At 48.7% G+C, this 20,707-nt stretch overlaps 1 protein-coding gene across 3 annotated transcripts in view; it reads left to right on the forward strand.

The window, feature by feature from the left end:
* Nucleotides 1-20,707, forward strand: part of LOC149345465 (syndetin-like) — a 194,532-nt gene that overhangs the window by 137,446 nt on the left and 36,379 nt on the right. The window contains exon 20 of one of the 3 annotated variants that reach the window (XM_089546659.1): nt 18,195-18,286. The exons of the other annotated variants lie outside the window; for them this stretch is intronic. Within the exon in view, the coding sequence (XP_089402785.1) occupies nt 18,195-18,286 (92 nt within the window). The remainder of the gene's footprint in view (nt 1-18,194; nt 18,287-20,707) is intronic. 3 annotated transcript variants of the gene reach the window in all.

Below are 20,707 nucleotides of genomic sequence, written 5' to 3' on the forward strand. Positions count from 1 at the left end.
TGGTACACCGACAGTTCATGCTTGCGGCTCACAAACGCTGCAAACTCTTCTGGCAGCTTACCCTCTGGCCACCCATGCTGCACCCAATTGCAGACTCTAGCCAACAGCTTATCCCTTGACGTGAATCTTGCCACCTTCCTAGAGTTCCATGCTACTTCCGGCGCCATTTCCAGCATCCCTACTTCCCCAAGACGCTGCTCCTCTTCCTCTGCCCTACTGGCTCTCAGTGGTAAACGACTGAATGCATCAGCATTGGAAAGCTTCTCCGCTGGTCGATACTCAATTTCATAGTCATAAGCCGATAACATGAGGGTCCAACGCAGCATCCGTGGTGATAGCACCTGGGGAATGGGCTTGGCATGGTGCAACAGTCCTAAGAGGGGTTTGTGGTCTGTCACAATTTTGAAATGTCTCCCATATAGAAACTGATGATACTTCTTTATGCCAAAGCCGATGGCGAGCGCTTCTCGGTCTGTCTGGGCATAATTCCGTTCTGCCGCACTCATAGTTCTCGACGCATATGCAACCGGTCTCTCGCTGCCATCTTCGCACACATGACTCAACACAGCACCCAGTCCGTACGGGGATGCGTCACAGGCCAGCACTAGGGGTTTGTTGACATCATAGTGCACCAGAACATGCGATGACTGCAGCAGATCTTTCGCCTGGCGAAATGCTTCTGCCTCAGCTTCCATCCAACGCCACTCGCGACCCTTGTCCAACAGCCGGTACAGTGGCTCCAAGGCATGAGCTGCTCCTTTAAGAAACTTGTTGTAAAAGTTCAGAGCTCCTAAAAAGGCTTGAAGTTCCTTTTTGCATGTCGGCTCTGGGGCCTTGTGAATAGCACGCACCTTGTCTTCTGTCGGCTGCACACCTGCAGAGTTCACACGGAATCCCAAGTAACACACTTCCTCAACACCAAATTGACATTTGTCAAACTTTAGTCGCAGACCGTCTTCATGAATTCTTTTGAGCACTTCTTGTAAACGAGCATTGTGCTGCACCTCATCCTTTCCACCGATCAAGATGTCATCCAAGAACACAAGAACACCATCAATTCCATGCAACAGTTCTTCCATGTACCTCTGAAAGATAGCCACTGCCACTGCCACGCCAAATTGAAGACGGGTTACGCGGAACAGTCCCCGATGTGTTGTAACCGTCAACAAGTCAGCTGTTTCTTCATCAACAGTCTTCTGTTGATACGCCTGTCCGAGGTCTAGCCTTGAAAACTTCGAGCAACCTGCCAGCCTGGCAAACAGCTGCTCCGGTGTCGGCAGGGGATACGTCTCCCACTGCACTACACGATTGACTGTGCTCTTGTAGTCCCCACAGATCCTTATCGATCCATCTTTTTTGACAACTGGAACGACAGGTGTTGCCCACTTCGAGTGCCGCACAGGCTGGAAAATGCCTTGGCTCACCAACTTGTCCAGTGCTTCGTCCACCTTCGGTCTCAATGCAAACGGTACTTGTCGTGGCTTCAGAAATCGCGGCGGAGCTGCCGGGTTCACCTCTATGCGTACAGGAGGCCCTTTACTTGTCCCAAGTCCAGGCTCAAAGACTGAAGAATACTTCTTGAGCAAGGCTGTTGTTCCCCTACTGCCAGTTCGACTCGGCTCGTACACACTGTGAACACCACTCAGACTTATTCCCAAAGACTTGAACCAGTCCTGACCGAGAAGTCCGATACTAGCACCCTTAACCACCACCAATCGCAGGCGATGTTCCTGCCCCTTGAATTCCACCTTCACGGTCAGTTCACCCAACACTCGTAGTTCCTTGTTATTGTAAGCTCGGAGATGAAGAGTACTTGGGCGCAACGCCCTTTTCGATATTCGCAGCTTCTGCATAGTCCGGTCGTTGATGACTGAACACACTGCACCAGAGTCCACCTCCATCTCTAGGGGACTTCCGTTGACGCGCACTTCCACTCTCACGGCTGGCTCTTCACCAGACAGCACGAACACGTCGGAAACGTCCGACGCAGCATTCTTGTGACGGCCTCCAGTGGCCCGTTTTTTGTTCTGAGAGTTGGGTTCAGCCGAAGCGCGAGCTGCCGCCTTCCTCCTGCATGCTCTCACTATGTGCCCTCGTTGCTTGCAGAAGTGGCACTGCATATTCATGAATGGGCAACTGCTTGGCGAATGCGCACCCTTGCAGCGGAAACATACGCTTGTGCTCCCAGGCGAACCAGCCTGCTTATGGGTACCCTCCTTGGCTGTCACTGGCGCAGAGACCTTCGCAACACACGGGTCGAAACGCTGCCCGCTCACGCTGCCAACTTCACACGATGCGGCACCGCCGCGAATTTGCTCGGTCTGTCGCTGCGCAGATTCCATTGCAATGGCTTTCTCCCGAGCTGTAGCAAACGTAAGCTCCGGCTCCGCCAGCAACCGACGCTGAAGGGTCTCGCTTCGCACCCCGCACACTAGCCGGTCGCGCAACATGTCATCGAGCGACGCACCGAAATCGCAGTGTTCCGAGAGACGTCGCAATTCTGCGATGTAGTCGGCAATTGACTCACCGGGCTGCTGTTGACGTGTGCCAAACTTGAAACGCTGTACTGTCACCGACGGTCGCGGCGAGAAGTGGTTTGAGAGACGCCTGACGATCTCATCGTAGGCCACGGCCGACGGCGCATCCGGAGAACAAAGGGAGCGAACGATGGCATACGTTGCTGGGCCGCAAACGCTGCAGAGCGTTGCTCGCTTCTTCTCGTTACCGTCGATGTCGTTTGCTTGAAAGAAAAATTCGAGGCGCTCCAAATACAAGGGCCAAGACGTCGCCTCTGTTGGAACGAATTCCCCAATCGTGCCCAGCGCAGTTGCCATTTTTACCTCGTCGCCAATTATATGTTACGTCCTTTATTGCTGGTGGCAGGGTACAGACTGGCGGGGAAGCCGCCAACACGTGACACATGGTAGCTCAGGGTTGCTTGGCCCTAAAGATTGTCCCGCTATAACACATCTTATCTCTCTAACTAGTGCATGCTGCAAAATGTTCGAACATATAATTTTTACAAATCTGAAGCGCCTTCTTCTCATCGGCACAACGTGGTTTTCGGAAATTTTATTCATGCCAGACTCAACTACCTAATATGTCTTACACATGCATTACATCGTATCCTTGACCAGTCATCTCTAGCTGACTGTATACTCTTAGATTTTAGTAAAGCTTGTGACAAGTTATGTCACAGACTCCTATTATTAAAACTAAATAACCTTACCTTAATCTACTGGAATGGATTGAGTGTTTTCTTCTTAATTGCTCACAGTGGCTTTAATTTCGGTTTTACAGGAGGGCATTCAGGCGTTCCCCAAGGCTCAGTCTCTTTTATTCTTCAGCTACCTTAACGATCTTTCATCTCTGGTCAACTCTCTTTTTTGCGGACGATTTTCAGAGAAGTAACCGGTAGCGCTGTGTCCACTCGTTCTTTTGTCCCCTGTCCTGTTTGCGCTATTGCTCCGAAGTATGAACCAACAAGCCCCAATTTCAACCTCGTTGTGACAGCTGCCTACTTCAGACTGACCTCACCACTGTAGCTAACGGGTGCAACAAATGGTCAATGCAACTAAACATTAAGAAATGCAAAGTCATGTGTGTCTCAAGAAAATCTACCGCCTCGCTTTCGCATTATATTAATAACGTGTCTTCAGAGTCTGTAACATCATATGAATACCTTGGCGTTCATACCACTTCTAGCCTAAGCTGGTCTCTTCATATCGAGCACATAATCAACAGCGCTAATCGCATGCTAGGTTACTTACGTCGCCATTTCTTCAGCGTTCCTTCTTCTGTGAAACTTTTTCTGCATAAAGCGCTAATTCATTCCAAACTGGAGTAGTCGTCCTCCTCCTTACGACAGTCATGCTACTGAGAGGGTTCAGAATAACTGTGCGCGCGTTTCATCCTCACTATATTTACAACCGCACTGCAAGCATAACTACTGGGAAGTCTAGCCTTTCTCTTCCACTGATGTCACTTCGTGTGCCAGGGTCTCGTATCGCATTATTTCACAAGTGGTACCGTCGTCCTACACTGCGCGATTGCCTTATCCCACAGCCATTTTGTGTATCCCATAATCATAAAGTCGGTGTAGTTTCTTCTAACACCAAATATTTTTCTCGGTCACTTTTGCTGCGTACCTCGCGAGACTGGAATCACCTTCCCGTAGATATTGCCGACATCAGTAAGTACGAGATGTTCCGCGAAGCTGTAGCTAGCATTGTATACTCGGGTGTTATTTAAATTTGTCTCTCTGCTGTATTTTTCTAATTTTATTCTTGCCACTCCCCCTCTGTAATGCCTCTGGCCCTGAGAGGTACGATAAATAAATATATAAACTAGGAATGAGTAGTGTGAAACTGTATCAGAAGCTTTGTGAAAATTCAGAAAAACGCAGTCAGTGTGCCCTCCCTCATAGGTTGTGATAAAATTCAGTTAGCTGGGTGGTGCAAGAGAGCCCCTTACGCTGTTCTCTTATTAACAAGTTGTGTGCCTCACTGTTCATGTCTTTTTTGGGACCACCCTTGCGAACATCTGGTAAACTGCCAAAGATTTGCTACAAATCAAGTACAGGTACCGAGCATCTCTTCATGATACGTGTAGAGGGCCCAATAGCTTTACTTTTGTTTTCCAGCATTTCTTGACTGCCTTTCAGGGACACTGCTCAGAGGCAGCACAGAAGTCGCACTGAGGCAAATAGACAGAGTGAATGTAGTTACTGAGATGCAGTGCTTTACTTTCATCATCAGGTATAAACTTGTAATTCATTGATTCCTGACGATTCAGGTCCACTCCCTTTAATATACTTCCAAAATAATTTCGGGTTTTCTTTCATGTTATCGCTTAGCCTAGAAAAGTGAATAATAGTCTTCTGCCATTTGTATGCTCATTTTGTATTCACTGGTAATCTGAGAATTGATTACCTAATTGATGATAATTGATGACCTGATTTTGTTTTTTTGGAATGCTTCTAGTGAGCACCTTCTCTTTCAAATACCATATTTTCCAGTGTTAAGACGCGGCTTTTTGTCAAAAATCTTGCTGGTGCGTCCCATACAAGGGTGCCTGTTATACGTGAACTTTTCATTTTTTGAGGGGGGGTTGGGGGAGTTCAGAAATTACTCGGGTTCATGTTCAAGCTTTTTTCACCAAAAAAATATCACTACCAACAGCACGGTTGCAACACGGTGAATACTTCAATATGGGGACTGCCGTGCACAACTTTTTTTAGGTGAACTTTATCATGAAACGGCGGGGATGACAACTTACAGGATCACAAGCGCATGAGCACTTCGGAGGGCTGCAAGCGAAAGTAATGTGAAATGCCAAGAGATGGTGACACTCGCGCTTCTCGCCATTGTCAAGACAAGCTGGCGTTCTTCTTTAGCCACCCTTTGCAACTGTGTTTGCTCCGTGTACGTAGTGCGAAGGGAATGTTTCAGCCACGTTGCCTCCAGAAAGGGCAAACTTTTTGATAGCGCATCTGAAGACTTGGAAGGTGTGAAGTAGAAATAAAATGTGGAAATAATGTGGGAGAGTTTTCTCGTTTTTTCTTGCTAAAACATGGGTGGGTGTGGCGTGAGGGTTGGCTCTATTGATCACTGAGCGTTGCTTAAGAATTTCTCACAGGTACGGTGAATTTTGCGATGGTCGTGCAAACGTGTTTAGTTAAGCCTCACTAGCCTAACTGGGTAAATTGCGGTGCGTCTTATGCACCAACTTTTTCAGTGACAGCCTGCATATATGGCGGGTGCGTCTTATACACCAGAAAATATGGTAAGCATCAGCGTTTGTGCGCTCACCCATGGTTTTCTTCTTTTCTTTAACTTTGAGGATTTAATGTTTGGTAGAGAAGGTAGGCATTGCAGGGGGCGGATGAGATGCACAAGTTTGCGGGGATAGGGTGGCCGCAGCTGGCAGAGGACAGTTGGGGAGGCCTTTGCCCTGCGGTGAGTGTAGTCAGGCTGATGATGATGACAAGCACAGCAATCCGTAACTCATGCACATCTTCAGACGACAAACACTCAAGTACAGGCAGACATAGCAGAATAATCACCTCTTTCAGTGCACTTCAGCATTGATAAACATACTTGGAATTACATTCACAAAGTAACAAGGTTAGGAGAATTGCAGAGGTCCAAAATATCGTTATCACGGGTTGGTTTATCCACTTATCGCAGCAGCCTATTATTTTCATATCGGAGTTATCACGAGCTCCGCCCACGCATGAGTCAGAGTAATGAGCAGATGCTTCGGAAACTATGTCACGCTCTGCAGTCAGAATTTGGTGGGCAACAAACTGCCCGACAGTTAGGTGCAGTCTGACCAGACAGATTCAGTGCCAAGATTTAAGGCTGCGGATGACAAAGCACAGGCAAGCCTACTTGTGGCCTGTCTTTACGGCATATTCTGTCGGGAATACGTCAGCAACATTTGGCTTGAGCCAAGATCCTGTGCTGAAAATAATTCCCAAGTCTCCAGCCATTTCGTCAGCTTTGTTCACTACACTCAGGCAGTTAACAATGAAAGCAACAAGGCCACGACATCGTGGTGTCATGTCCTTTTGACAGGAACAGCCTTTTCCTCCTCCTGTGCGTCCCACACGAAGGCTCGATTGTTTGTCATAGTTCAGCTTCACCTTATCTTTATCAGTCATTTTTTCTTTACCATATTGCCATAGTCGCTTCTGCTACTTACAAGTCTCCGGTGAATAGTCTTGCCCCACGTTATACTGCATATTTCTGAATTTCTTAGCATTTAGCACGATGTCCGTCTGCTCTTTATATGACGAAAACCTACAGATAAGTTGTCTTTTTGTCTTCTCATTCTGATGGCCCACTCGATGTGCTCTTTCTTTCTGTTGGTTCAATCTGTAGATTTGTGTTGCACACATTTTTTACCAGAATCTCTGATTCCTCCCATGTTTCAGAAGGATTGTTATCGTCTGCGCCATAGAACACAAGATTCTGCTCTCAGCTTTGGTTTTCCAGTCTTGCTTTGCAGGGCCTGCTGCTTCAGGTGTTGAATGATGTCATCTTGTTGAGTTACTACTTTGTTACTTGACTTGAGCTTCCTTTGATTGTCTGCGGCAAGAAAGACGGAACAAGTGAGGGCTTGTGCCTGCTCGTCTCTGCCAATCTTGGTGGAGGATTTCTCAACATTTCCGCACTGCGGCCTGTTTTCCTGTCAGGCTTAACTCAGCTGCCTGCTGTGTCACTCTTCTGCTCCTGCTGCATCAACACCATCATATTCAGATGGGCCCTGAAGCTTCCAACTTGAACCGCTACCATCAGGTCAGGATGATTTTTCTGATTCGTCAGATCCTTCCGCTATCATCTTCACGGATGACACTGCTGCCAAGTCCAGAGGAGGGTCTCAGATTTTTATTCAAAGCGTCGTCACCGCTCAAAAGCAGTCACTTCTGAGATTGGACACTCCAAACGTGGCTCAAACACCTAGGCACAATCCCTTACAGTTGTCACCAAGCTAGTGGATTCTGGGCACTGGATTACCCGCTTCAGTCCACTGATATTGAGGCAAGGATTAGAATACAGACGGTGTTCTTCAAGTTCATTCCAACGAGCGCCTAAACCTTCTAGCAGTTGACACCCATCCAGTGCACGCTACTGGATGCCTCTTGCAAATAACAAGCGTAGCTGGAGTCTCAGTTCAAGCCCCCATCTCAGCATCTGCGGTGTGGGTGGATCTTCCGCAATCAGAGATCTGCTCTGCACTGCCCTCCGATCAAACCTCTCCGCTGCCTTGGAGAAAACATTGCATTTGTGACAGAATCTGCAACACGTTACTCTCGGCTGTACAAGGTACCGTGTGTACACATTCAAGAACCACGCCAATGCAGCAGATGTCAGCGCTTGCCTTGTGCTGCTCCCGTTGTGAATGTGATAGCCCCCCCCCCCTGTGTCCGAACGGTGGTAAGCAGCATGAGGTGACTGCTGCACTGCCCACCAAAATCATCTACAAATACAACAACTCCAATAGATTATAAGACGGCAAAAACTGCTTTAATTGAGCAAAATCAAATCCAGGGAAGTTGCCACAGAAAAAATTCATCGCTGGGGAAGAAAGCTCGCCGGACAAAGATAAAGCAAGTCACCTGCACAGTGAGGACGTGGTTGAGTTCCCCCCCTCCCTCTTCCACCGCGCCAATACGTTGAGCCACCTTTTGTAGCGAGTACAGATGTGAACACTCCACGGCAGCCGCAGTATGCAGCCTGGCACCACCCCCGCGAAGCGTCTATTCGCTGCACCTGGTCCCTACTGTGCTTGCTTGTTGAGGCTGCGTGCGGCGCTCTTCGTACACCAAACCCCTTGCCAGTGGCGAAGGCCATCCTTACAATTCTTGATTTCATTTCACCACTGCTTGCACAATGGCGGTGGCAGTCAATCGACCAGCTACTCTCCCTAACATGCAAAGCAGTCTTCCAGTTGACGACTGCAGCCTTCGTTCATTACTGTCTGATTTCCAACAATTTGTTTCAAGGCTCCATTTCCGGATCATTGCCATCTCAGAGTACCATCTGTGTACCATCATCCATCTTTTAGGCTGTACCGTTCCAAAATCGATGACTGGCACTGACATCCACAATGTTTTTTTAGCTGTTCGGAAAGACGTCACGTCTATCCAACAACCAATACCTGCTGACTCACGAAATGAATGTGTTGTAGCCACTGTCAAGATCATGAACATGTCCTTCACAGTGATTGTTGGGTTCATACCCCCGCGTGTGAACGTTGACCGCCTTCAAGATATCGTATGCAGTACTCCTGCACCGCACATCATAACGGGAGACTTCAGTGCACAACATCCTGCTTAGGGAGGCATCAAATCAACAGCCAGAGGACGACAGTTATTTGATTTTGCACAGTGCAACAATTTAGCTTTCCCCCACAACGGCCAGGCAACTTTTTATCAAGGTCCAGTGCCCCTTGACGTTTCTATGATCTCTGCGCATCTGTCATCTTCAACAACTTGAAATGGTGACATAGAATCTCATGGCAGTGATCACCTGCCTGCGTACATTAAGGTCGGTGGTGCTTTATTAAGTTCCCAGTGGTGTAAGGGTACGAATTGGGAAATTTTCACTGATGCAGTTGAAACACGGGAGCTCTCAAACCTAGACTATGAAAACTTCACTGATGCTGTAGCACGTGCTAAAACGTCCAGCACTCTACCAAAAGTGTGCTCAGCTGTAGATGCTGAATATGAGCGACTTTGAGCAATTCACCACAGAGCAGAGAGAGGAGCACGCAGGACGAATTGTTGAGAAGACAGCAGTGTTGCTAGGCGCGCACAGAAAACGTGTTCCGTGCCATTTGGACAAGCTAGCAAGACAGGAGTGGCAATCCTTTTGCGCGAAGCTTGATCCCAGGAAGCCTCATACTAAGGTATGGAGCATTGTATGCAGCCTCAGTAGTCAGTCCGCGCCACTAAATCCTTTTGAGTGCGTAGCTGTAAATGCAAATATTTCTAGTCGTGACACAACAGAGGCTCTCTGTTCTAAGATCATTGCTCGATTCAGGGCCAATTGGTGCCATTGCCTAACACACTGCCCTCACTATGGATGAGCTTCATGCGGCTCTGGCAGTTACCAGTAAAAGATTCTGCCCAGGACTGGACAATGTAAACTACACTGCCATTTTGTCACCTGACAACTAGAGCCAAGGTTCAGCTGATCGCAGTTTATAGCACCTCCTGGGAGTCCGGCTGCCTTGAAACTTGCTGGAAGCGTGCGCCTGTCATACCTATCCTCAAGCATCCCATAGCGCTTCTAAGCTGCGCTGGAAAACTGATGGAGAAAATGGTACACTGCCACCTAACCTGGGTCCTGACAAACAGGGGAATTTACCCTCCGACCAAGCCTGGTTTCCGAAAAGGACGCAGCAGCATTGACAACGTTATTGCCCCTGCCATTTGTGTCAAACATAGCAAAGCAGTGCGGTCTGTGACTGTTTCTGTGTTTCTTGACGTGAAGGGAGCCTTTGATAACGTCACACATGAGGCAATTCATTCAGCTTTACAATCATTTGGCATTAGTGGACGAATGTATAACTGGCTGCTTGACTATCTTCACGAAAGGTCAATTTTTATGTCAACAAGTGAAGGTGACACAGCTCTGCATCAAATATCTCGCGGAGTACCTCAGGGGGGGGATACTAAGTCCCACCCTTTTCAATATCTCACTTGCTGGCTTGGAAAAATGCTTGCCACCGACAGTTGAAATCTCCCTCTATGCAGTTGACATCAGTGTATGGTGTTCCGGATGCAACATGCGCATTGTGCATGGCCAACTACAGAGGGGAATAGGCTGCATTGAATCAATCTTAAGTAAGCGCGGTCTTGCCTTGTTGTTCGGATAAAGGCTTGGCATTTTCGAGGTGCGATCTTCCGTGCTACATGCTGAAAGTTGCTGGTATGCCAATACTGTACACCACAAGCCTTAATTTTTGGGGGTAACATTTGACAGGTCACTGTCATGGTCACCACACGTGCAACAGTTGAAAATCAAGCTCTCTTTGTACGCCTATCTTTCTTATGCACTCCACCGCCAGAAGGGGCTGTTCTACACCTTCATTACTATGACTGTATGGAGTGCTCTGTGAAGGCCTTCTGCGCTACAGTCTCCCAGCTCTTCAGGGTATCTCCAAAACAAACACCTCCACAGTGGGTACTCTAGCAGAGAGCAGACGTCTGTCTGCATCAGTACTGTTAACCCAGGAGCTCCTTCGTGCCCAGGTGCGGTTTGTGGCTCGTGTACCTAACCATCCACTCGCAGAGTACTGCATAGGGAAGTTTCTGACCTTCTCCCATCACAGTATCAGCGCCCTGCCACAGCCTCCTCGGCACCTTGGAGGTACGCAGAATGGCAAATCAAGACAGAGTTCACTGGCATTAAAAGAAAAACAAACACCCCCAATCCTGCACTGAAATACTTTGCGCTTGAGCATAGTTATGGTTGCTGCAGTGTGCATCTCCGCATCTACACTGATGGCTCTATGACATCCCTCTCATCAGCGAATGGTGTCTGGATTCCGTCAATGTGCACCACAATTTCAGCGACACCTCGACTACTGCTACTGAGCTGGCTGCTCTGCGAGCAGCATTTACTTACATTCTGCAACCACTGCCACTGGCGTGGGTTATCTTCAGTGACTCTTCCGCTGCACTACAATCGGTAAGGTCATCAGGAGCACATTGTCAATGACTTGAACAGATCACACACCGAGGCCTGTGAGTTACGTCAGTGTTTATCCGCTCTCTACAGCCTCGCAGGCAACGATCATGCTGACAGTGCAGCGAGTTCGGCGACACCTCCTTGCTCATACCCTTTTCTCATAGTAATGAAATCCTGGCAGATACAACTCTTTGTGGTGTGATCTGCAGCCCCTCCTTCGCATTGACCCCACTTGTGAATTCCACATGCCACGCAATTTAGATTGACAGGATCGTAATTGCCTGCACCGAATTTGTCTGGACGTTGCCTTTACTAAATTCTATTTTCATAAAATTGATGCTTCAAGTAGACCTCGGTGCTCTACATGTGGTGTGCACAAGGATCTTGAGCACTTGATCTGCCGCTGCCAAATCTTTAATCCCCATAGCAAGGCACTGTTAAGTGCTTTAGGACTTCATCAGGGTTGCCCTGTGCACCTGGAGCATGTGTTTGGACCCTGGAGTGAAGCGACTTTGGAGGAACAAAAGCATTCTTAGTTTTTCTTAAGGACACTGGTTTAGTGGACATACTTTGATAATCATGTGCGTTTGTGAGGGTTGAGTATGCTTGATGTCTCCTTTCTTTTTCACTCTCTTCTTTGACCGTCATCTGATAACATGCTAGCCTCATAACCAGGCAGACCTCTCCTTTATTCATTAAAGTTGTGGAGACGCACTCGTCCCATGTGGTTCGCTTTCCCGCAATGCACACTCACCTCGTTCCCTGTGGTTAGCTTCCCCGCAGTGCACCCCCCTTTGTTGTGTTACTTTAACTAACAGGGGAGGGCGCTCGTGTCACAGCGCCACGAGCGCCACGGATGGCATGTTTTGCTGCACGCGCGCGGGGGAGAGAGGGTCGTCTTCTGTTCAGCACCGGAAAGTGCGCAGACGTGTCGCGCACCACTTCGCTCTTCGTCGGCGGGCGCCTTGTGGTCGGAGCATGCTCTCGCCAGCCCATTCCGTCCGGCCTCAGAGTTTTCCCTTGCCCTAGTGTGGGCAAACATTCACTTGTAACCGTGCTAGTGAATCGGACGTCCTCGATTCCTCAGCATATTTTGTTGCTAGCCGACGTCATTGTTGTTGTATCAGTAAATGCCGTGTTTGTATCAGCCAATGTGTCGTTCTTTTGTTCCCTCAGAGCAAGGGTCGGCATGCGCTCAGTGGTGTTTGCGACCACGGGGTGGGGTCCGGCGGTCTTGACCTGGGTCAGCCGCGGTTAAACGGGGAAAATGGGTTTATCTCCCCGATTGAAACCCCACATCTGGCAGCCCAATGTTGGGCGTGCTCTTGGAACATTGGACGACTGTCTGTTCAGTTCGAGGAACGCTCTTTGTCCGCACTTGACAAGTGTTAGGCCTAGCGTGAATTCTGATAGCTAGGATTTGCAGCATGCTTTCTTGAGTGCAAGGTGTATTGCGGTGCAGCATGTTTGAACTTTTCGACATGCTCAGCATGTTTTTTGTCGTCGGACCAGGACGAATTTTTCTTTAACTGCGAAGAAGTTTTTCTTCCCGGAGTTTCTTCACAAAAACCACTTGGTCCGCATCGAGGCAGCGCTAGGCCTAGCGCCCGTGGAGTTGCCTAGCCCGAAGCGAGTGAGTACGGAAGCCGCATGGGTGGTCCGAGTTTTCTGTATGTATTTTCTCGCTGTCTCTGTTCCGACTCTGGGAGTTGTGGCTCCGGGAGCCGCTATGAGCTCGCTGGTATTGCAGCTCAGCACCGGCGCTCCGACTCCGTCCAATACGGTGGGCGCCGACTGCTCAGAAGCTGCACTTTATGCAGTGAGCGGGGTAGGACCACCCCTCCTCGCGGCTGCGCGCACGAAACCCATTCCGGGTCTTTCTTTTGTTCAGGGTCAGTGTCACAATGGCAGTGAGGCCTATGGCTTCTCAGAGCTGCCTGCACCATGTCGGAAGAGACACGACCACCGGACCGTGGTGTTGAGAGGGGGCGCACTTTGCTGCCCACCCGTTTTGTAACCTCGCACGAACTGAGCAGTCTCGTTCAACTCAAGAAAGAGCTTTGTTCACTCGAACTTTGCGCTGCACAGCTGCCCGTCACGTTTTGCTAGCGAGTTGAGCATTGAGCCACGAGGCCCTTGCGGATGCCATTTCCCCTCCCGTGACCTACGTTAAAGGCATGCGGAGTGTGTTTCGGAAATCTTGCAGATTCAGTGGAGCCACCCAGGCTTGCTGTCCTATGCACATTGTCTCGCTGCCACCTGCTGTGACGGAGCGCCTGTATCCTGTTTGGTGCATCCATCTGGAGCAGCCGTGGCGAAACCAGTCAGCACTCACCTCCGGCTGCTGTTACTGTGGCGACTACTGCAGAATCCTGGCCTGCATTTTTCAACCGGCCTTCTCTTCGCAGGCCTGAGGACATGTAGTCCACGGGCCATGCGAGTCGTCCCAGCGGAGACCTTCATGCCGCCTTCGGAATACTGCGGAAGCCTGCGTGGACGCTGTCGGCGTGACCTCCGCTACACGATTTGCCTCAAGCGCATGAAGACCAGGAGACTCCTCCATAGCATGTACTTGCAGGCGCGTGAGTCTATTTAAGGTTGGGGGGATGTGGGGACACACTCGTCTCCTGTGGTTTGCTTTCCCACAGTGCACCCTCAACTCATTCTCTGTGGTTCCCTTCCCCACAGTGCACCCTCCTTAGTTGTGTTAAATGGTAAGGCAAAACAGCGCTGACGGATGGGACGGAAGAAGATGAGACAAACACATGCGCTGAACTAACAACCAAATGGTTTATTGCGAAAGAGGGGTGCAATATAAAGCATAGAAGGGAAAACTGCAGTGCAAACATGACAAGGCATATACATTCGGGATATCATCAATTATTAAGAAAAGCGATCTCCTGTGGGAATAGAGCCACCGATGGTTGGCTTACACATGAGTTGCCTAATGTGTGAATGTGAAAGGCCTCCGATATCAGGCGTGAGGTGTGATCTCTATACTTGGCGATGATAGTGGTTTGGTCTAAAAACGCCTCACATTTGTCACAATCTGCGAAATGAATGACCATGTTATTTCGGCGTGACTTGTTTTCTATGTCTTTCGCGTGTTCGCGTAGCCGATCATTGACGCACCGTCCGGTCTCCCCGATGTAAAATCGGTCACATGACAGTGGAACCTTGTAGATCACACCACAGCAACAGTTGACAAATTTGTTTCTGTGTTTCTTCTGACATGCCTTCTTTCCATTTTCCTGATTCACTCTCTTGCACAGGCCTCCCAACTTGTTCCTGGCAGAGAAAAGGAGCTTCATGCCGGCTTTGTTCACAATCTTTTTCAGTTTGTGCGATACTTGATGAACATACGGAATACATGTTATGTTCTTGTTGTCCAGTTTGCGCGTCTCCTTCTGAATTCTGCATTCTTTTAATATCGACTCTGCTATGCCAGATAAGACATTCGTCGGGTAGCCTGCAGCGGTAAGCCTAGTAACCTGCGCGTCAAAGCTGGCTTGGGTTTTATGCGCACATGATCTAAACCGGACGGTGCGTCAATGATCGGCTACGCGAACACGCGAAAGACATAGAAAACAAGTCACGCCGAAATAACATGGTCATTCATTTCGCAGATTGCGACAAATGTGAGGCGTTTTTAGACCAAACCACTATCATCGCCAAGTATAGAGATCACACCTCACGTCTGATATCGGAGGCCTTTCACATTCACACATTAGGCAACTCATGTGTAAGCCAACCATCGGTGGCTCTATTCCCACAGGAGATCGCTTTTCTTAATCATTGATGATATCCCGAATGTATATGCCTTGTCATGTTTGCACTGCAGTTTTCCCTTCTATGCTTTATATTGCACCCCTCTTTCACAATAAACCATTTGGTTGTTAGTTCAGCGCATGTGTTTGTCTCATCTTCTTCCGTCCCGTCCGTCAGCGCTGTTTTGCCGTACCATTCAACATGAACCAACCAGCCCAACTCAGCCCTCTCCTGGAATTAGTTGTGTTACTTTAACTAACAGGGGAGGGCGCTCGCGTCGCAGCGCCACGAGCGCCACGGATGGAGTGTTGCGCGCGTGGGCGTGTTGCGCGCGGCTCCGCTCTTCATTGGCGGGCTGGTCGGAACATGCTCCCGCCATCCCGTCCTGTCTGGCCTCGGAGTTTTCCCTTGCCCTGGCGTGGGCAAACGTTCGCTCGTAACCGTGCTGGTGAGTCGGACGTCCTCGATTCCTTAGCGTATTTTGTTGCTAGCTGGCGCTATTGTTGTAGCAATAAATGCCTTGTTTATGTCAGCCAGTATGTCGTTCTTTTGTTCCCTCAGAGCAAGGCCCACCATGGTCGGCATGCGCTTGGTAGCGTACGCGACCATCCGGCGGTTCTGAACTGTGTCAGCCGCGGTTAAATGGGGAGAACGTATGTTTATCTCCCCAATTAAGGCCCCACAAAGTCTCTTTTGTCTTAATGATGTCTAGTTTACTTATCAGTCTTGCCTGCCCTTGCTGCAGCTCTTTGAGGAATTTCATTTATTGTTAAGAGGACCATGGTTTACCTCCACATCACCCGAAAGCAACAGCGATAACACGAAATGAAGTGAATGATTCGCAAACCAATGCGGACATCTTTGGCATGTTCTTGCACTTGTTATGCTGCGATTATGAGCACACGTCATGATGGGAGGAGCTGGCAACATACATGACATACAAGGGAAAGTAAGCACTAACCTGCAGTAGCAAGACAAGCCTTATGTCAGCAAGAGTGCGGGGCTCCAACTCCCTGTGCTGCTCGCTTAAGTATGCTGCACGTGCTTTCATGGCTGAAACATATTGGTTGGTGGCTGGGTCTGTCATCCAGCTTGGCAAGCTGATGTTCCATAATAGCCAGCGATAGCAGTCACGGGGTTGCCGTTGTTCGCCCCGAGATCGAAGAAAAGCTCGGTTCCGATGCCTAAATGTACCTGCAGTAATACTGTGAGCCTCATGTCGGCAAGTGTGCCGGCTCCAAATCCCATAAATAAGTAACGCTAGCCGTAATGCTGAGAATGACGAAAGGCGTTAGGTAGTTTTCTAATTGCTGCGTAATTTGAACCGTGTTCATAGAAATAAACTTTATGTGGTTTTTCCACCGGAGTATTGGATTGTGCGCAATCAGCTCGGGCAACCACGATACCATTGTCACTTATTCCCGGAGGTATGGCAACTTGAGTTTGAGAATAAAAAAACAAGGGTACTGGACCAAATCATCCAGTGGGAGCATCGACAGGCTAGAATAAACCGTACATCGTAATGAGGTCACTAAAAGCCAGAGTACTCTGTGATGTGAATACTTGCAGTTTGTCAACCCAGAGAACACCGGGCATATTGAAGTCCCCCTGTCAAGCAAGAAGTAATCAGTTGTCGCTTTGTCTAAGATATTTAAAAGAGAAGTAAACAGATGACTAGTTGTGTCACCAGGTGAACGGTAAAATGCCCAAATTGTAAGATGTTCTCGATTCTTAAGCACAACGTTGCACCACACAGATTCACAATCAGAAGTTGTTAGGCTTTTTTTACCAGCGAAAATACGCCTTCATCGCATGTGTTTCTGTCGCATGTGTTTCTGGCTTCGTAATCAGTGGGAAATACTTGCGGATAGGGGTGTGCGAATATTCGAAATTTTCGAATACAATGCGAATATTATACGTTCTGTATTCGAATTCGATTCGAAATCCAAGTATTCGAGTTGTTTCGAACATTCGATCCGGAGCGAACATTCGGATTTGACCGATATTCTATTGCGAGCACCTGTGTTCATTTCGGCCCGCAAGTATTATCCACACAGACATTGCAACATCGTGGCACCCAAAGCCATGCGTAACGTTGTCCCATGCCGTAACTGACTGCGCTAGTGAGCTTCCTTGTGGCTTTGCCTGCGGAGCTGGTACAGTCAAAGCTGTGCACCAAGTACCTCGCAATACCTTCCACTTCAATGCCAAGTGAGAGGGCATTTTCTGTGGCTGGAGAAGTCGTTTCAGCTTGAAGGGAACGATTTCGGCCTGACCATGTGGAGCAGCTGGTTTTCCTTCACGACAACCTTTAATGTTCATCCCAGCGACGTGCTTCTGTGCTTATGGCAACTAGCCTTAATCAATGCTGTGTACTAGTCATTTTCTGTGATATTTCCACTCCTCTAAGAAATATATTCTCGATTTTGATACATTTTGTGCAGCCACACACACCTTTTGTGTTCATTTACTCATTTATTGTTGGACTGTGATGCTTTTGGATGCTCAAATAAATGTTTCGTAGTGATTAAATGCGTCTGTCCCTGATTATTCGACATTCAATTCGATATTCGGAACCAAGTATTCGTATTCGATTCGTATTCGAAAAATTTGATATTCGCACACCCCTACTTGCGGACTGAAAATAGCATTGTCCAGCAAAGACTCAGTCCCAATGACAAGATTCAAATTTCAGGTTGATAGCAGTAGTGCTTCAGCTTTATTTTTAACGCGGAGGTAGTTGATAAGCAATACATGAAATCTAAAAGCAGCTGCACCGGTTAGCAGTCAGGCACTTGGACAAAATTACTTGTTTGATTTCTTAACAGTATCAGACCTGGCGTTATATTCTTTCGTCACTTCTTTCTAACCTAGAAGCCCATCACCGTTTCGCCCATCCCTTCATTGACGTCTTCTTTTTACGATCGGGACGATCGCTCGGTGGTCCCGGGTAATGTTAAGAAGAAGACGAAGCTGGCAGTGGCGCAGGACGGAGCGCTCGCGCTAGGCCAGCGGCCATTAAATCATCTCTTGTTCATGGTTAATCGCGCCTCATTCTTCGGCTGGCCGCCACGTTACAATATGTGCAACCATCAATAGTCGGCTTGTCGTGTCGTAGTTGAAATAGTGAATCTAGCAATTTGAGGTTGCATGTTTGGCGGAATGGTAACGTTGCAGTTGCGAGTGAAGCCAGAATGCTGTTCCAGGGGAGATGTGTGTGTGCAGATGCAGGTTCCCCGGCTGTCTCCCGTGGTGGACCTGGGCAGCCCCGACAAGCTGTTTGGCCTGGCACCCCGCGTCGTGGCCGCCGAGTCCCTGTGAGTGCTCTCGCCATGCTCATCTGAACGAGAAAACGTAGCGTGGAAAGAGGACACAGAAAGATGAGGACAGGACGGGGCTACTACATGTAGCCCCGTCCTGTCCTCATCTTTCTTTGTCCTGTTTCAACGCTACGTTTTCTCGTTCAGATTATGTATGACCAACTGGCCCCACAGTGTACTCTTTTAAACTCCATCTCTTTCCATGCCTCTAATCCACTTTTGAGTCCAGAGAGTGTGGCTAATTGGGGGTGGTAGTTTGAGCTGTTTGGTTTTCATGCTGGCTCCTAATATCTGTGGAACTGCAGTAAACCAGCCACATTGCCACAGCAAAATGTGGCTGCTGTGCGGAAAATGTAAACGTGCCCTAATGAGGGGCCCTGCAGCGGAGCGCATGTCAGAGGACACCTGTGCTTTTCTTATTGTGCTCCCTTCCACCATGCATCGCTCTACCGCTGCTCTGAGGAGGAGATGTAGTCTTGATTCGTCAGAATAGACAACATTCTACTGAAAGCAGGGAGCAGCTTGTGTCATGTGACACCACGAGAGCAAGATAACAAAAATTATCAAACACAAGGTCATCTGCCCTTATCTGCAAGAATTTGAGAGAGCCAAACAGATGCAAGAAAAAGAGAAAACAGCAGCAAGTGCAAAGTCAGGGCAGTCGTAGCAAAAGCAGAGTCAAACCTGTGGACAGACATGGGCCAGATCCCCCCCCCCAAAAGAGAGAACAAGATGAAAAGAAGGAAAACCCAGTGAATCGGAAGGGGTGCTGACACAGCTGCCTCAGCAATGACGACCCTTTGGTAGTCGTTTCTGCAAACTTCTCATTAATGGCTTCGCACATTGTGCACCCAGATGGCCACTGGCTTTGTTACGTCCAAGACATTAGTGTTCAAGCAATCTGACACCGATAAAAACGCGGCCACACTTGAGTGGAAATAACATACGTTACACATCCATAGTGAAATTTGTGTTGAATGGTACGGCAAAACAGCGCTGACGGACGGGACGGAAGAAGATGAGACAAACACATGCGCTGTGTTTGTTTGTCTCATCTTCTTCCGTCCCGTCCGTCAGCGCTGTTTTGCCGTACCATTCAACATGAACCAACCAGCCCGACTCAGCCCTCTCCTTGAAATTTGTGCCCTTTAAACGGCAGATCAACAAAGAAGATGAATAGGCTATTCTGCTGGGTGCTGATACTTTCCAAGTGTCACCTACAGCAGTTTCACCAAGTCCGGGCCTAACCTAACCTAACCTAACCTAACCTTAAGGTGCCCACAAGGGCACCTTAAGGTGCTTGGCGCCGCCATTAGCTCCCGTACCGAAGCTGTCATCCATACTCTGGCACATGGTTTTAAGGGTCCGCATCTGTTCACCAGTCGGGGACCTTCCTGTGAATAAGGCTTATTTGAGGAACCGTCAGCATGCCACATGAGTACGTCTGAAAAAACCTCCCTGAAAAAGAACTGCACCGAAGAAAGCTTCACCAGGACGGTGACCACTTTGCCCATTTCCTGGTTATTCACTCTCTGGTGGAGCCAGTTGGGGCAATGCCTGTTTTTGTTATCTCTTGGGAAAAGGATAGGAAAAAATTACACACCAAAAAAAAAGAAACCTTCATCGTCCTTATGGAAAGAGGATGCAGCCTGACACCTTTCTCAAGCCCACAATCAGGGTGAGATCTGACCCACCTCCTGGGAGGCTTCCAAGGTGTGCTGCGTCACCGGAATGGTGAAGACGGGGTGAAACAATCCTGTCTGCTGCCAGACGCTGTTCCAAGCAGGAGAAGACTGTATGTGTCCAGCATGTCTGACCTGTGCACCCAACTGAAAACTGCAGGGCCGCCCAAACATAGTGTCGCAACCGTCAGGGGCCAGGCATTTCAGAAGGAGAATTCTCTGAAGCCCAGAAGAAGACCCTACCGCAAGGCGGCATCTCGTCACGGTGGGCAGGAGCTGCACCAACCTTTGCAGGCCTCTGGGAAAACACAGAGATCTCCACCGGAAGCAGCACGCTGAGGGAGAGGTTTCCTCCTTCTCTCGGATCCATCCCTTAAGGACCAGCAGCGGCCTTCGCATGCCCTGCCCAGGCCCGCTTCTTCCTCTTGATTTCAACTAGGATGCCACTAACCCTCACCCACTCCGCCCGCTTCCCACAGACTTCAGGTAAAATACGCAACAAACGAAAACCATGGTGGAATGCACAGTGCAAGAAAGCTCGTCAGAGCCAAAATAGTGCTTCTGCCATTGTCCTACAGCTGACAGTTTATTAAACTTTAAGCGAGCTAAAGTGAATTGCAGGCGTACTCAGCATATATCTAAGCGGCAAAGTTCTTTCTCTCCTCTGTAAATTCTTACACAGATACGCATAAAGTGTACACTAGACTGAAAGCACCTAAAAAGCAATCAAGTCCCG

This window comes from Amblyomma mixtum, chromosome 5 (assembly GCF_055824585.1).
Source record: "Amblyomma mixtum isolate Tamu chromosome 5, ASM5582458v1, whole genome shotgun sequence".
In the NCBI taxonomy this organism is placed as follows: domain Eukaryota; kingdom Metazoa; phylum Arthropoda; class Arachnida; order Ixodida; family Ixodidae; genus Amblyomma; species Amblyomma mixtum.